The sequence below is a fragment of the Myodes glareolus genome, chromosome 2 (genome assembly GCF_982192425.1).
Source record: "Myodes glareolus chromosome 2, mMyoGla1.1, whole genome shotgun sequence".
Lineage (NCBI taxonomy): Eukaryota > Metazoa > Chordata > Mammalia > Rodentia > Cricetidae > Myodes > Myodes glareolus.
In genome coordinates, this window is record NC_142027.1 from 63,067,899 (window position 1) to 63,085,920 (window position 18,022).

Consider the following 18,022-nt stretch of genomic DNA (forward strand, 5'->3'; position numbering starts at 1 on the left):
TGGTGTAGGGAGAGTACTGATTCCTAGGCTGGCTCTGTGGCCCTTGTGCACCCACAACACACACACACACACACACACACACACACACACTCACTCACAAAATGTAACACAAAATTTATTTTTGCTGGGCGGTGATGGCACATGCCTTTAATCCAGCACTCAAGAGGCAGAGGCAGGTGGATCTCCATGAGTTCGAGGCCAGTCTGGTCTACAGAGTGAGTTCCAGAACTGGCTCCATAGCTACTGAGAAACCCCATCTCAAAAAACCAAAAATAAATTATTTTTAAAATTTGGAAAGACCCAGAAGGAAGTTTAAGGACCCTTTCATTAGAGTTTGAGAGAAAGGGAACAGGGCAGGTAAGCTGAGAATCCCAGCAGCTGTCAGGAGTTGGGAAGACAGAAGTCAAGATTCATAGCTTTAGAAATATAGGATAGCAAGCATCATAGAAAGGAGTGGAGAGCAGGAACCCTTCAGAGAAATAGCAAAAAAGTCATTTTGTCAAAAAAAAAAACATGCTTAGACTTTTGGAGTGCATCTGAAAAAGAGATAGAAGGAAAAAAGGAAAATTATGCTTTATGAACTAGAACTCAGAAAAATGGCCAGATTTAGCTGTGAAGAGCTGTAAACACTGAAGGAAGGGTCCCTGTAATGTAAGTACATTGTCTCATGAAGGAATAATCATTCTTCTCACATCCTTAGCATGTCTTCAGTTGAATCAGCTCTTCCGAGGGGGTAGTCTTCTGCCCAGATGATTGACACATCCTGTTGTTTTAACTCTCTTTAAGATGGATTTATCTTATTTATGTGTATGCTGTTAGCCTATGAGTTTATGTCCACTACCTGAATGCAGGAGGCCAAAGAGGTCAGAGGAAAGGTCCGATCTCCTGACGATGGAGTTACACATCTTTATGAGCTGTCATGTTGGTGTAATCTTCTGCCAGGGCAGTGAATACTTTTAACCACTGAACTGTCTTTCCAGCTCCTGTATTAACATCATTCTTATTGAATAGCTCTTATTTTATTCAGATACCAGTCTCAATTCAGTGGTCCAAGACCATTCAAAGAAGAAGTCAAATGAAATCAGATGTGAAAGGTGGTTCTTCAAACTTTATAGCCAACGATGCCATGTTTACCTATTATTTTTCCGATATAAAACTACACCCATGCCTCAGTGGCCACCTAACCACTCAGCATAGCTTTCTTAACTGTATGTTGTTTGAAGCTACCAGTTTTAGCACTTTGGATTATATTTTCCCATGCTCTGAATAGCCATAAGGAGCTCAGTAGAGGTTGAGGCAACCAGCTCAACCTCAGTGCAGGACCAAAATGTAGCCAACTGAGACTTCAGTTAAGTCACAGCAACACTCAGCAGCACCAGGGCCTTCTCCTCAAGGTTATGGGTTGACTGTACCAAGGTCTAAGGTGGAAGTTGAGTTAACTCTTACAGGAGGAGACAATAGTACAATGGTTCTCAACAGTCTTAATGCTGTGACCCTGTAATATAATTCCTCATGTTGTAGTGACCTCCAACTATAAAATTATTTTGTTGCTAATTCATACTGTAATTTTGCTACTGTTATGAATCATAATGTAAATATTTGATATACAGATTGTCTTGAGTGATCCCTGTGAAAGAGTTGTTCGAGCCTCACAAAGAGGTCATGATCCACAGGTTAGAACTGCTGCACTAGTAAGTGATACACTTTAGGGCAGATTAGAATGTCATGTCTCGGCCAGCCAGTGGCTCAAAGAGTCAAGGCACTTATTACCAAACCTGGTGGCCCAAGCTTAAATCCTAACACCCACATATCAGAATTAGATAAATGAGCAGTGGACGACTTCTATGCACACACATAAACACACAGGTTGCTACAGTCCAGCTGAAAGGTTACAGAGTACCACACATATCATGCCAGGTAAGAGTCCTTTATTTAACCCACTTACTGAGAGCAGGCTCTTGCACAAAGAACTCTTGGCATCAAAGCAGCAAAGGTGCAGTATTCAGAAAGGCATAAGCCACAAAGCCCACAATGACATCCTGAGTAGTATAGGTCAGGGGAACCTTGTAAGTTGTTTTTGGCAGGACTAGGCAGTTATTTTGGTTATACATCTGGGCCATGGTCAGAATAATGGAAACTTCCAATGCCCCACCAATGTGGGTGCAGTTATTGAGGGCTTTGAATGAGCTGAAAGCATGCCTGAACAGACACAAAACGGAGTCAGAGTAACATCATGACATGATGTCTCCATGACCACCACTTCAATGAACACCCAAAATAAATAAATGAATATATCAAAATTGATAAGTATCTTCCCAGGGCTATAGAGGTAGAAGCCAAAACCCATTCTTTTGAGCAGGAGGCTTCAATAAAGCCATGGTTTGTTTACTTTTTCATATGACATTTAAATCTTGAGGATGTGTTAGTCTCACCAGTCGAGAATAAAACCACTACCACAATTTAAAGCCAAAATTGAAGCATGCTTTAATTAAATACTGGTCAGATGGGTGGGTTCTTGCCAGGTTCATATCCCAGGTTCTTGGGAAATGGCCTCTTGTCATGGCTTGCAGCAGCTTAAGTATTTTCCATCAGGTTCAATCAGGGGCAAGCATACTTCCTAATGTATATTTCCTGCCTGTGAACCTCCCACCCACATGTGATCAAGCACATCAGGTGCTGATGGGTCAAACAAACTTGTTTAGGAGAGTGAAAACATGTGGCTTGTTATCTCCCATAATCAATAACCTCCAGCATCAGGAACTATCTGTCCTTGGGCTTGCAGATCAGAGGCATTTTTGTTTCCTGATCTTTAAGGTATAGCAATTAAAACTTAAAATATAACTTTGGCTCTCACAGAGAAACAATTGTGATGCATTGCTTTCTAGTATTATCAGAGAAATAGAATGTGGGGTCCAAAGTGGATTATGACCGACTGTTTGGTTGGAACCTTTAGCTCAGTCCTGCTTGATGAAAAAGCCCCATTCCCATCTTTCTCTTTCTCCAAACTGTGTTCTGAAGAAGGATGCTTAACAGAAATCCAACAGTAGCTCAGAATTGAGTATAATAGAGGGTTATTTATTTAGGGGTAGACTCACAGATCATAATCCTCTGCTGGAATGGGAATAGCAACAGAATCCCACAGCTAGAAAAGAGACCAGACGCACGTTTTACATTAGCATAAAGTATAAGAGGCCACGTCCAAGTGGGTGGGTAACTTAAAAGAGATCCCTGAGCCCACATAAGATCCTCCTCAATCCCCAACCCTATACCAATTATAATCAACACCTAAATGATGTCCCTAATCCTGAGGACAAAGTTTGTTGGGAGAGGGGACGTTGTCTTCTAGAATTACTTCCAGCTGTCATGGGACAATGTTCTTTCTATGGGATCCTGTGAAAGTAAAGTGACAGTCTCTGAGTAGGGTTTTTCTGAGGTTTCTATTTGGAATTCTAAAAAAGTGCACAATTTCAGCTAACCAAGTTGGAACCATCTTGAGCAGCTGGTACCCCAAACTGGTATTATAGTAACGCTATCAGCATCATGACGTCATATCAACCAGGTGGAGTTGTTGTGGGACCCCATCTTCTTCCTGGAAACTTCGAAGATTACTGCAGGAAAATTCATTGTTCATTGTGGAGAACTTAAACATTATTTATATAGATATATACAGATGTATATATTCAATGAAAGGTATTATAGAGACAAAAATAGGTATGAAGAAAAGTAAATATTTTTTCTAAATTCTTCTTTTTGTCCCATACCAGACGGTTCTTGACATGAGACAGAAACACTGAATTTTTCTTTTAACAACATGCTTGGATTTAGAGAAGGACAGAGCCATTGTCAAACTCCAAAGCCAGCTCTATATATTCATATATGTGTGTGTGTGTGTGTATGTTTTTATTTCCTGTCCTTATAAGTCATATTCCTTTTTCTTGATATTCCTTATTAGATAGTTATTCCTTCTGTCAGCATCCAAACATCCAGGGTCTTTGACTTTTTGAGGATGTTTATTTTCCTATAAAGACAAGCAGAACCCTGCCCTAACCCTATATGGTTTCCTTATCACCTGATTGTTTGTCACCATTGTGGATGAGCTGTTATTTCTCTTTCTCAAGAGATTTTTCTTTTTTCAAAGCGAATCTTTATTAATTTTGATGGTATCTATAGTTTTCCTTCTCCTGTGGAAACAAGAGCAAAACCCCTTCCCCTATGTAGCACACTTCCTGGTTTCCATTGTGAGATCAGCACATCCTTGAAATACACTGGCTGATTTAATTCAGAAGATTTTTCTGTTATTCAATGTCTCTCTGCTGCTGTTGTCCCTTTCTCGTTAGCGTTAAGAAAATTCAATGTTAATAAAGCATTATGTAATCTATTTCTGGGTATATTTTCCATCCTTTTCTGTTTGCTTAACATATCCTTTATAGTTTGATTTAATCTTTCTACAACTGCCTGACCTGTAGGGTTATGTGGTATACCTGTAATATGCTTTATATTATAATAAGCAAAAATTGTTTCATTTTCTTAGAGACATATGCTGGGCCATTATCTGTCTTTATTTGTGCAGGTATACCCATGATGGCCATAACGTCTAATAAATGTGTGATTATCAAATCAGACTTTTCTGAGCTTAAAGCAGCTGCCCACTGAAAATCTGAATAAGTGTCAATGGTGTGGTGTACATATTTTAATTTTCCAAATTCTGCAAAGTGGAACACATCATTCTTCCAGATTTCATTCCTTTGTGTACCCTTTGGGTTAGTCCCTGCAGGTAGCGGTGTTTGGTTATAGAAAGAGCAAGTAGGGCATCTCTTTATAATCTCCTTAGCTTGCTGCCATTTAATAGAAAACTCTTTCTTTAAGCCTTTGCTATTGACATGATGTTTCTTATGGAATTCTGAGGCCTTCAACACACTTCCAATCAGTAATCGATCAATTTCTAGAGGACCTGACAGAACCGTATAGGATTGGATGTGTGTTATGTATATGGGAAAAAGCCTATTTCTGATTATATCTTGAACCTGAATTAATAATGAAGCCAATTCTGTATCATCTGGCATAAATTAAGCAGTTTCAATATGAAAAACAACTCTTTCTGCATATTGTGAATCAGTAACTATATTAAGAGGTTCTTTAAAATCCCTCAGCACCGTGAGAATAGCGTATAATTCTGGCTTTTGGACAGAACTATAAGGGCTTTGTTCCATCTTAATTAAATCTTCTGATTTGTAACCTGCCTTCCCTGATTGATTTGCATCAGTATAAAATGCACAGGCTCCAGTTATTGGAGCATCATGTACAATTCGGGGAAGAATCTAAGAAGTTCTCTTTATAAGGTTAAGTCTATCGCTTTTGGGATAGTTGCTATTAATTTCTCCAAAAAAATTAGCACAAGCCCTTTGCCATTGTCTTTTCATAACTTTTTTATTTCACCAGTAGTGAAAGGCACTATAATCTCTACTGGGTCTAGACCTGCTAATTGATGAAGTCTCAATTTACCTTTTATAATTAATTCAGAGACTTTTTCCACATAAATTTTTAATTTTTTACTTGGCTTATGTGGTAAAAGATCCATTCTAATATAATATCATCCCTCTGCATTAAAATTCCTGTAGGAGAAATTCTGGAAGGCAGTATGACTAGAACACAATTAAGATTTGAATTCACCCTATCCACATGTGCCTCCTGTAATTTTTTTTTAAAGATTTAGTTATCTATTATGTATACAACATTCCTTCCATGTCTGCCTGCATGCTCAAAGAGGGCACCAGATCTCATTATAGATGGTTGTGAGCCACCATGTGGTTGCTGGGAATTGAACTCAGGACCTCTGGAAGAGCAGTCAGTGCTCTTAACCTCTGAGCCATCTCTCCAGCCCCCTCCTGTATTTTTTTTCTCAACAATTGTCAATTCCTTTTCTGCTTAAGCTGGTAATTCTCTGGGACTATTCAAATCTTTATCACCATTTAAGGTTTTGTTTAAATGAACTATTATATCAGGTGTTATTCCAGTCATAGACTGGAAATGTCTCCTAACAATCTTTGAAAGTCATTCAGAGTCCATAATCGGTCTCTCCTAATTTGTGGGTTTTGTGTTCTAATTTTCCGTAAACATATTCTGTAACCTAGGTAATTAACAGAATCTCCTCTTTGACTCTTTTCAGGAGCAATTTGTAATCCCCATTTAGGCAAGACTTTGGAAAATTCTCCTTCTCTTCCTTCCCCTTCTCCTCCTCCTCCTCCTCCTCTTCCTTTCCCTTCTCCTCCTCCTCCTCTTCCTCTTCCTCTTTTTCTTCTTCTTATTCTTTTTGGATTTTCGAGACAGTGTTTCTCTGTAGCTTTTGGTGCCTGTCCTAGAACTAGCTCTTGTAGATCAGGCTGGCCTTGAACTCACAGAGATCCGCCTGCCTCTGCCTCCTGAGTGCTGGGATTAAAGGCGTGCGCCACCACCACCCGGCAACTTTGGAAAATTCTTTTGATGGAGAGCAGAGGTGAGATTATCTAGATGTTGGCAGTATTCTACAAAAATATTTCCTTTCAGTTCTATCACACTCACACACATGCTGCACAGACGGATATACTTTAACTATTTACTCATCAACATTTTCCAGACTTCCTGTGGGTTTTCTTATATGAATTCTCTCATTCAAACAGCAAATATTTACCTAATGTCTATCATGTGCTCCTCACTGTGCTAAGCAATGAATATAAATAACATTGAGTAAATCAGACACAATCCAAGATGTTTTAGCAATTATAACTCAGAGCATGGTAGAAGACACCTTTAATCCTAGCACTCAGTAGGAAGAGACAGATGGATCTCTATGAGTTCAAGGCTAGCCTGGTAGTTTACAGAGCAAGTTCCAGGACAGCCAGGGCTAATGGTGAGATCCTATTCAAAAATAAGAATGAATGGTGGTATACACATACACACATAACCCCAAGTCATCTACTTGTGACATATTACTACAGTTCAGTAAGAAATGGATGATTTTTCCAATAAATAATGAAGCAATTTGGGGGGGGTTGTACATTTGAGTACATGTGTGTTGACATGTGGGATGTCTGCATGTAAGCAGACATGTGTGCAGGTTACACACATCCTTGCATATGTGGGGAGAACAGGAGGACATCAGGTGTCCTGTTCATTGCTCTCTGCCTTATTCTTTTCAGGCTAGGTCTCTCACTGGTCCTGGAATGAGGCCAGCAGCCAGTGAGCCCATGATTCTCCAGTCTCTATCCACAAGAAGTGCTAGCATGACAGGTGCACACAGCTACACTAGGCTTTCTATGATGATGATGTTGGAAATTTGAACTGAAATCCTTATGTTTGCATAGTAAGCATCATATGGGGCTGGAGAGATGACTCAGAGGTTAAGAGCACTGGCTGCTCTTCCAGAGGTCCTGAGTTCAATTCCCAGCAACCACGTGGTGGTTCACAACTATCTGTAATGGGGTTTGGTGCCATCTTCTGACCAGCATCACATCAGACCCAGGGAAACAATGGAATAACAAAATGGAATTAAAAAAAAACCTAATTACAAATGGGTCATACCTCTTAATGTCAAAGATAAAACAAGGTTTATGCAATAAAAACTAGGATATCTTCAAAGTCTTAGAGAAGGCAAAGATTTCTCAAATAATACACAAATATTACCATAAATTAAAAGATCAACAAAGTGGGTTAAACACACCGGTGTTCTCTCAGAGAATCTCCAACAAAGGGAAGGCACCAAAAAGCCCAGTTTCGAGTTCTTGGTGGCTATGGTAGCTCCTTCCCTAAAGTTACCAGGTGCCCAAGTCCAAGCCTAAAGTGGTCAGCTTTTGACCATACTTGGTCATAAACTTAGCTTGTTCCAGACACGTCATCATCCCCTTGCTTACAATCTATGCAAGCTTCATACTTTAGTTCAGGCATGTGACTTCTCTGGCCTCAATCTCTGGGATTGGAGAACTCACTTGGGAGTTGCTTTGCTCAAATAAACCTGTTGTTATACTTTTTCCAATTCATCTTGATTATTCGTCTTATTGTGTTGGTGGAGAAACCTAGTATCGCATTAGGGTCCCTCATCAGTGACCTCCAAACCTACTAATGTCTTCTAGCTATGTTAACAAAGCCAAACTTCAAATTCCTATAGCATTGAGTGAGTCCTACGAGTTCAGAATTATCAGAATTGAAGCTCTAATATTATCCAATCATAAAAACGAATAATCTTCTAATATATAGTATGACGGGAATAGACCTTGATAACATTATGTCAGATGATATAAGCCAGTCAGAAAGGACTTGGCTCTAGAACTGACACATTTATAAAGATAGAAAGTAGACTTTCAGGTGGTTTGGAATATAGCAAGCACTCTAAAACTGCTAGAAACCACTGACTTCTTCACTGGGCCCACAGTGTACTTGTAAAACAGGGAAGAAAACCTGACATCTCTGTCTTTACTTTGCAACTATCTACTTTACTTTGGGACTCTTGATTATCTCTGAATCTAGACATGTTAATGAATTTTTTTTTTTTTTTTGAGACAGGGTTTCTTTGTAGCTTTGGAGCCTGTCCTGGAAATAGCTCTTGTAGACTAGGCTGGCCTCTAACTCACAAAGATCCACCTGCCTCTGCCTAACCCTAACCCTAAGGCCTGTGCCACCACCTCCCAGCGACATGTTAATGAATTAAGAATTGTCTATCTAGCTGGGCGGTGGTAGGCATGCCTTTAATCCCAGCACTTGAAGCAGAGGTAGTTGGATCTCTGTGAGTTCCAGGACAGCCTGGTCTACAGAGCGAGTTCCTGGACAGCCAAAGCTACACAGAGAAACCCTGTCTCAAAAAACCAAGAATAAATAATAAATAAATAAAAAATAAAAGAATTGCCTATCTAGAGATTGTTTTCTTTTAATGTTGAGGACTCAAAGACAAATAATTGTCTTAATCCTGCAGTCTCTGGGAACAGCAAGGTCAATAGGCAGGAAGGATCACCCTGCAACTGAGAGCAATTATTTATGCTAGAGGAGTTATACTCTGGAACAGAACCAGATTGCTCTTCAGAGGCAAAGACAGTCATTAAATATTGTAACTTCGGTCACCTTGAGCTCAAATGTGGTGGGACCACACCTTGACCAGGAGGATGGTTTAAATGTGCACACCCCTTGCTCCTGCCCCAATTCTTTCTGCTCTTATGTAAAGTTCATATTAATATCCCCCAAACAGAAGCTTTGGGTCATAGACCCTTTATACATTCCTCTTCCCAGTATGCATTGATTAAAAACACCTTTTCTGCTTCTTACCACCCTTTGTCTCTAATCGGTGCACCAAACTGTGTGGCTCGCCCTCCTGTGTTGTGACTGTTGGAGTCAGGATTTTGCACTAAAACTCCCTCTGGGGAGGGAAGACTTTTAGGGAGTAACTGCATAATGGTGCATTGTCTCTGTTTGGTGTGGTAGGAGAAAAAACAAAAAGAAAAAAAAAAGGGAAACCATTGTGATTGTTGTACAGTAATGCAAGTAATTAATGTCATTGAATTGACACTTAGCAAGGACCAAGGACTGGGGAATGTGCAGCCCTGGCTATTCTGAGTGTCACCAGCTTGGAACTTGGTATTTAGACTCAAGTACTTCTGGAGTACCCTTTGGTTTGCAATATCCCAGGGTTATTTTTGCCACCCCCCCTCTTACCATCTTGTTCTTTAGTGTCTCACTATGGAGCTGTGACTTGTCTGTATCTCTGTATATAGAGACCAGGCTGGCCTTGAATTCACAGTGATCTCCTGCCTCTGTTTAGCAAGTGCTGGGATTATAGGTGTGAGACAGCATGCTTGGTTTCTCATTTTTTTTTGGTGGGGGGGAGGGATATTAATAAAAGGCAAACTTTAATTTTAAATAGATCTCCTTTATAAACTAAACATATGTGCTCACCTAATCTGTTTTTCTTCAAACCCTAAATTAATAACAATGCAGTTATGATTTTGACCCGAGTGACCCTAGGCTGGTCCCACGAGGGGCTGCGGTGACCCGAGGCCCTGGTGGGTGGGAGACGGGCAGATAGGCCATGCAGAGAGATAGAGCTTGGGTATAGTTTATTTCATGGGTATAAGGTATAAGGGTAACAGCCAGAAATCTAACTATTGGACCAAGACTGTTATTTTTGGATATATAGACTTCCTGAGGCCTAACAGTTTCTAAACACAGGCTTTATAGTTTTTGATAGAAAAGACTCATATTTGATTGTTTCTTACATCACACAATTATAAGAAAAACCTATATTTTGCGGTTCTTGTTCTAAGTTTGAGTAGGCTTCCTGAGGACAAACAGCTGGAAATACCTCAGAGTAATTTCTATGCTTATACTTCTGGGGCCACTTCGTTAAAGGCAATAAACTGGAGTAACTCCATATATTTAATTTCTGTCGACCTCAACTTTAAGGTCAACAGGTTAAAATCATAAGCCAAGCCTCGTTCTCCCTTACCGACACCGCTGATCAAACACCCCCACAGCAAAGGCTCCAGGGGTAGCAGCCCTCCGGGAAAACAAGTCCCGGGAAGTGCCGCCTCCGGGCGAGGTGGGCGGGGCAAGGGACTTCCGGTCGGAGGGAGGCGACTGCTAGCGCGCAAGCGCGAGCCTCATTTCTGGCTTTCTCTCTCCCCTCCCCCTCCCTTCCCCAGCCCGAGGGGTCCTGAGGTGACAGCGCCTGGAAGTGCGACTGCAGCAGCTGGAGGAGAAGATGGACAGGGCCAGGCCTGGGCGTCGGCGTTCTTCGGCCGGTGAGGAGGAGGGCTTGCGCGAGAGCCGAGCGGACCGGGCTACCTGCGCGGCTGGCGGCCGCTCCGAGGCGCGGTGGGGAGGGCAGGAGGGAGGGCGGGAGGGAGGGAGCGGCGGGGGCGCGCATAATGGAGAGCTCCGGGGCCGCGCGGGCACGACCGCAGCTGTCGGAGCAGCCCGTGCTGCAGCCTGCCCCTTCTGCACCCCTTCGGTTTGCTCCCTCCTGCCGAGACGCTCTCCTTGATTGTCTGCGGCCCACGGATCTTCCCTGTTGGCCAGCCGCTGACCTGCCACGCCTTCCTCGTATTTCCACCCGTGTTCGCTCTCGCTTCCACCCACTCCGCACTCGTTCTCACTTTCCTGCGTTCCTTGGAATCTTTCCTGGCCTGACTGGCTTTCTCTCCCCCCTCTTCCCCTGGCAGCTCCGTGAGGCTGCACGGAAGGAAGGCGGGGCTTGCCGATCGCCCCGCTGTTTCCCCAAGTAAATAGCCTGCTGCCTCTTTTCGTCCCAGCAGGCTCCTTTAAAATAGCATTTTTCTTTTCCAGCCTCCTGCATCTTCCAAAAGTGATTCGAAAGTCAAAGGATTCGAAGCCGGGCTTTTGTTGTTTTATTTTTATCTCATCACATTTTTGTTTGTTATTATTTCAAAGCTGAACCTCAAGAACCACTTAAGTTTGGTATAAAATTGATGTAGCGCTCCTCCCAGTCAAGTTGTTATACGCGTCGTTTGTTAAGTGCACATCTTAAACCCTTGACTCAAGTCCCATGTTCATAGAAATGCAATCTAGTACATAAAACAACATCGACGAATTCATTGATTATTTTTTTTTGTTGTTGTTGTTGTTGAGAAAGGGTCTCCCTGTGTAACTCAGGATAGCATCAAATTCTCAGGGTCCCCTCAACCCCCCCCCCCTTGAATGCTGGGGTTACAGGCCAGCCCAGCCACCCCGTTTTTCTTTAGTTTTTTGAGACAGCCTTTCTCTGTGAAGCCCTGGCTGACCTGGAACTCGCTTTGTAGAGGAGCCTGGCTTTGGACTCCCGAGATCCTCCATGATCCACCTACCTCTCCCTCCCAGTGCTAGGATAAGCCGCCACTGCTCAACTCAGCCCAGTCCATTTAAAGATTTATTGTATTGTTTATTTTTGTAAAGCTAGTGTTAATAGTTCCAAATCTATTTATGTATGCCGAGGTGATGTGGCTAAAACTTTTACTGTAGAATGTAAGAAAGTGAAGGACCTGGCTTCACAGAATGGAGATCCCGAGATCTCTTCATATGCAATCGATCTTATCAATATTTTTTGTCTTTCTTTTTTTGAGGGATGATTGTCAGTCACCATGCAGCTTGGAGCTCAGGAGTCTCCTGCTTCAGTCTTACCCAGTGCTCGGGTTGTAGGTGTATGCCACCATGCCTAGTTTTTTTTTTTCTATGTATTTTAAAGATCCTAACTGTTCTTTGCCTTTGAAAGTATAATTATGCAAGACATAAAGGTGCTTTTGTGTGCGTGTCTCTACTGATCAGTTTTGTTTTAAGATTCCTGATCCCCGTCTTCAAGAAAAATGGGCATACTAGAAAAATGCAGTGTCTGGTATCGTTTGGTCAGTGGTGCCGCTGTCCATCAATCCTAGTGCCCAGGAGACAGAGGCAGGCAGATCTCTAGGAGGCCAATCTGGTCTACAGAGTTCCAGGACAGCCAAGACTACACAGAAGAACCCTATTTCAAAAACAAAAACAAAAAATGTGTACTGTGTAGTTTCATTTTAGAAGGTTTTTTTTCACCTTTTAAGATAATGGTTTTATTTTTTTCTTTGACAGTTTCTTACATAGATATAGTATATTTTACTTATTTTTTATTGCTTTATGAATAATACCATTCAAAATTTCCACTTCCTCCCCTCTTCCCATTTCCCTCCCGTTCCCCCCCCCCTCCAGTACTAAGAGAGGGCAGGGTCCCTGCCCTGTGGGAATTCTAAGGTCCTCTCCCCTCTCCATCCAGGTGTAGGAAGGTTTGCATCCAAATAGACTAGGATCCCAAAAGGCCAGTACATGAGGTAGAGACAAATCCCAGTGCCATTATCATTGACTTCTCAGTCTGCCCCAATTGTCAGCCACATTCAGAGGGTCCAGTTTGATCCCATGTTCGTTCAGTTCCAATCCAGCTGGCTTTGGTGAGCTTCTATTAGATCAGGCACACTGTCTTCAGTGAGTGGACCAACCCCTCGTGGTCCTGACTTCCTTGCTCATCTTCTCCCTCCTTCTGCTCTTCAACTGAACCTTGGGAGCTCAGTCCAGTGCTCAGATGTGCGTCTCTGTCTCTATCTCCATCTGTCGCCAGACAAAGGTTCTATGGTGATATTCAAGATATGACTATGGGACAAGGCCAGTTCAGGCACCCTCTCCACCACTGCCCAGGGTCCTAACTGGGGACATCCCATGGACACCTGGGAACCCCTCTAGAGCCAAACCTCTTGCCATCCCCAAAATGGCTCCCTTATTTAAGATATCTTCCTCCCTGCTCCCATATCTGCCCTTCCTCCACCTCAACCATCCCACTCCCCAAGCTCTCCCCAACCCTCCCTTTCTCTCTTCTCTCTCCCCATCTCCCCTTCCCCCCCCCCACCTCACCCCACCTCCATGCTCCCAACTTTTGCCTGGCGATCTTGTCTGCATTCAGTTTCCAGGAGGATCTATATATGTTTTTCTTTGGGTTCACCTTATTACTTAGCTTTTCTAGATTGTGAACTATAGGCTTAATGTCCTTTGTTTATGGCTAGAACCCACTAATGAGTGAGTACATACTATATTCGTCTTTTTGGGTCTGGGTTATCTCACTCAGGATAGTGTTTTCTATTTCCATCCATTTGCATGCACATTTTAGAGTTTTTTTTTTAATGCAGAACTTTAGACATAATCATAATCTCAGTTTGATGCAATTTCTTCTCAGTAAATATGTTTCATCTTGGCTTATTACATTTGCATGTGTTAGTGTGCTATAATGAGTTATTAGCCCCTTTTTTACTTGGCAAAATCTATCCCTTTCTGTAGAAGGCTGTTTTCAGCCGCCTGCCCGGCTAGCTTTACCTGAAATAATCACTCAGAAACTGTATTCATTTAAACACTGCCTGGCCCATTATCTCCAGCCTCTTACTGGCTAACTCTCACATCTTGACTTCAACCCATTTCTAATAATCTGTATGTCACCACGAGCTCATGGCTTACCGGGAAAGATTCAGCATGTTTAACCTGGCAGCTTCATGGTGGGTGGCTCTCTGACTCTGCCTCTGCTTTCTTTCTCCCAGCATTCTGTCCTGTCTACTCCACCCACCTATGTTCTGACCTATCAGGCCAAGCAGTTTCTTTATTAATTAACCAATGAAAGTAACACATAGACAGATGATCCTCCTACATCATTTCCCCTTTTTCTGTTTAAAAAAAAGTAAGGCTTTCATAGTAAAATTACATATACCAAAACAGGTATCAAGCAAGAATTACAGCTACAATATTTATATCTAATATTATTTAAAAAATGTTGGCATGCCTCCCGAGCTGCCTGCCCAAGATCCCTGGGTGGCGGGCTCGCAAAGCAGCCGCGAGCCCAGCAGAGATGGCTGCCAGAGCGGTGCAGATTCCCCGCGGTTAGTGGCAGAGCGGTGGTACATGCTGGACAGGCTGGTACTGCCATGCGGCTGGAGAGTCACCCAAGCGGGTGGGTGAGCAGGCGGAAGATAAAAGGCTTACAAGACATAGTAAATAGACATAAAGCTAAACATTTATTACTTGAGAGAGAGAGAGAGACAGAGAGACAGACACGTGTGCACATGCCAAGAGAGAGAACAGAAAGGATTAAAGATAGCGATGGGAGGTTAGAGGTCGCTGGGAGTGGGTGTGGCTTGTCCCTTAAAGGGACCAGAGACCAAAGGAATAGCAATATCTATTTTATCTTTTATCATAACTAAGGAAAACTATAACTATAACTAACCATTCTTCAACTCCATCAAAGACTTCAGAAGGATATAATACTACCTAAGTAAACAAGAAGTCAGCAACTTCCAAAACTCTAGAAATGACAGAGACATCTCGCTGCCTGGACAGTCACCCAAAGTTCCTCTGTACTGTTGGGGCATCCATCTTCAGCCTTCAGGCCCATAGTATCCAGTAGACATTTCCAAGAAGCAGGAAATTTCAAAGGCAGTTCAGTCACTATCTGCTGTGTCCTGCAGAATGTCTTGCAGACTCTTTCATGAATCAGGAACCCCGAAAGACCATCTCACCTTTAGGCAAGTTCAGCAGTCCTCTCTCTGTGGGTTCTTTATGTCCAGTTTATACAACAGTCCAGGCAAGAGCAGTTTCTTGCCAAAATGGCTATCAAACTCCATAAGGAGCCTCTTTGATGCCCATCTTCCTCTTGAAGTAGCTGGTGCTGCCAGGAGCAGACGTGTCTCATTGTCATGAAAAGCCCTAAGTTATTAAAACATTAAATGCCATATTCTGTAGTCTTTGAAAGATATGAAGAATGCCTTTCTAACTGAAATATATATATGTCTAGAAAATCTAACATGACTGCAAGTTTGACTATCATTGATGATTATCCATTAACAACCTATATTTCTAATGCAGTTTAACTCTGAGACTGAGCGTGCAGCACAGAAACTCTTTTCATCTAAGTTACAGCCAAATCTGACACGCAGAGCACTGCGCAGCCTGGAAACATCTCTGTGTATGGTGGCAGAAATCCGCCATGCTCTCCCGCCTGCCTCAGCCTCATCCCACAGTCTGCCCAGGCGGGGAGCTCCGAGCCACTGGCATAGTTTCAGAGTACTTTCTTCCCGAATCCGAGCGGGCACATCCAGTCTTATAAAACATCCAGTCTTATAAAAGCCATTGAAATGCCTTCAAGCCAGAGTTTGTACTGGCAGCACAGTTCAGAAAGCCGTGTTTTAAAATGACGGGGCTTTTTTTTTTCTGCCCCTATTGCTGAAACAGGTAATCTCTCTACGGCACGTCCTAGAAAACAGCAAAAAAACTGTGTTAAACTCTCTCTCCCCTTTTTTTAAAGCCCTCTCAGGTTTTAGTCCATCACATTGGGAGCTACTCTGTAGAAGGAGCGGCGGGCTGTGTCCTGCCACCCGGCTCCCGGCTTCCGGCTAGCTTTACCCGAAATAATTAAACGGAAACTGTATTTATTTAAACACTGCCTGGTCCGTTATCTGTATGTTAAAATGAAAACCTTACTTTTTTGTTTAAACAGAAAAAGGGAAAGTGATGTAGGTGGGTCTTCTGTATTTCTGTTGCTTTCATTGGTTAATTAATAAAGAAACTGCTTGACTTGATAGGTCAGAACATAGGTGGGTGGAATAGACAGAACAGAATGCAGGCAGATCTCTGATTTGAGGCCACCTGCTTTACACAGCAAGTTCCAACACGGCATATTTCTGTTACTATACATGTGAAAAATCAAATATCTTCTTAAGCAACATTTTTTTACTGTTACATTATACAACTAGTGGCATACTAGAAAAACAAAGACTAGAAACCATTATACCTCTGAATGGGTCTGATTACACATTACTCTGCACAAAGAAGGCAATGAGGCAGACGCCATGGAACCAGCCGCCAGATCAGACATGCTGAATCTTTCCCGGGAAGTCACCACCTCGTGGTGACATACAGATTATTAGAAATGGGTTGATTCAATATGTAAGAGTTAGCCAATAAGAGGCTAGAGCTAATGGGCCTTACAGTGTTTAAAAGAATACAGTTTCCGTGTAGTTATTTCGGGTGTAAACTAGCCAGGGATCCCGGCAGGAATGCAGCCCGCCACTCCTTTTACACCTTTCACCTTTTCCATTCATTTATTATAGTTTATTTGATGTATATACTTTTGGAAAGGGAACTTTGGAATAAAAGCTGCTAATCTGAAAACACTGGTATTTACGTTACCTGTACCTCTAGGAAAACTCTTTTTGAGTGAATTTTGAGGTTAAGAACTCTAGTTCATAAAAGGCATTGCTATTTATGTCAGTGGAGATTTTTTTCTAATGCTTCCCTTTAGAAATGCTCTTTGTGCAGAGTAATGTGTAATCAGACCCATTCAGAGGAATAATGGTTTCTAGTCTTTGTTTTTCTAGTATGCCTCTAGTTGTAAAATGTAACAGTAAAAAAAATGTTGCTTAAGAAGATATTTGATTTTTCACATGTATAGTAACAGAAATATGCCGTGTTGGAACTTGCTGTGTAAAGCAGGTGGCCTCAAATCAGAGATTTGCCTGCCTTTGCTGCCTGAGTACTTGGCATATATAAAGGCATATACCCCATGCACTGTCTTTTTTTGTTTTTTTTTTTTTTTTGTTTTTTTTTGTTTTGTTTTTTTCGAGACAGGGTTTCTCTGTGGCTTTGGAGCCTGTTCTGGAACTAGCTCTTGTAGATCAGGCTGGCCTCGAACTCACGGAGATCTGCCTGCCTCTGCTTCCTGAGTGCTGGGATTAAAGGTGTGCACCATCATCACCTGGCCATGCATAGTTTTAAAATATTTTTGTTTTGATTTATGTATTTTATATCAACTTATTTAGTGTGTGAGTGCTCTGTCTGCATGTTTACTTTTATTTCAGAAGAGGGCATCAGATCCCACTATAAATGTTTATGACGCTCCATGTGGTTGCTGGGAGTTGAACACAGGACCTCTGGAAGAGCAGTCAGTGTTCTTAACCATTGAGCCACTTCTCCAGGCCCTGGAAGCACTTTGCAACAGAGTAATATTATCCCCTTTTATCATGACCCAGTTTTCTTGACTTTGTTGTAGAAAGAATCTTTGCTGCATCACCTGAGGGCCATGTACTCAGCAAACCAGTGACCCAGTGCGGTATTCATACTCACTCACTTACAGCTTCAGCGTGGTCCAAGATCTAGGTGCAATACCAGAAGATGAGGTTGGTGGTCTCACCATCACCATCTGCACTCTTGGCCTGACTGCACTAAGAACTCGACAAACTTAATAGCTTTTTTTCTGTTTGTTTGTTTGTTTGTTTCTTGAGACAGGGTTTCTCTGTAGCTTTGGAGCCTGTTCTAGAACTCACAGTAGACCAGACTGTTCTCAAACTCACAGAGATCCACCTGTCTCTGCCTTCCAAGTGCCATCACCATCCAGCTAAGAACTTTACAAACTCTAATTCTTTCAAAAACCCTTATAAGTGCCTTACTATTTTTGATTTATAGATGGAACTGGGATTTAGGAACCATAAGCATCTGTTAGTGAGAACTAGTGTTA

The 18,022-nt window shown here is 42.1% G+C and overlaps 1 protein-coding gene and 1 pseudogene across 7 annotated transcripts in view; one reads left to right on the forward strand and one right to left on the reverse strand.

The window, feature by feature from the left end:
* Nucleotides 1-1,102: 1,102 nt before the first annotated feature.
* On the reverse strand, nucleotides 1,103-7,871 carry LOC146895643 (ATP synthase F(0) complex subunit g, mitochondrial pseudogene; annotated as a pseudogene).
* A 2,714-nt stretch (nucleotides 7,872-10,585) lies between these two features.
* The window catches only part of Senp7 (SUMO specific peptidase 7), a 115,532-nt gene continuing 108,095 nt past the window's right edge, over nucleotides 10,586-18,022 (forward strand). For 5 of the 7 annotated variants that reach the window (XM_087900824.1, XM_087900825.1, XM_087900830.1 and 2 more), the window contains exon 1: nucleotides 10,586-10,760. In XM_087900824.1, coding sequence (XP_087756950.1) covers nucleotides 10,721-10,760 — 40 coding nt within the window. In that variant the 5' untranslated portion in view covers nucleotides 10,586-10,720. The remainder of the gene's footprint in view (nucleotides 10,761-18,022) is intronic. The other 2 variants (XM_087900813.1, XM_087900818.1) reach the window with 1 other exon arrangement.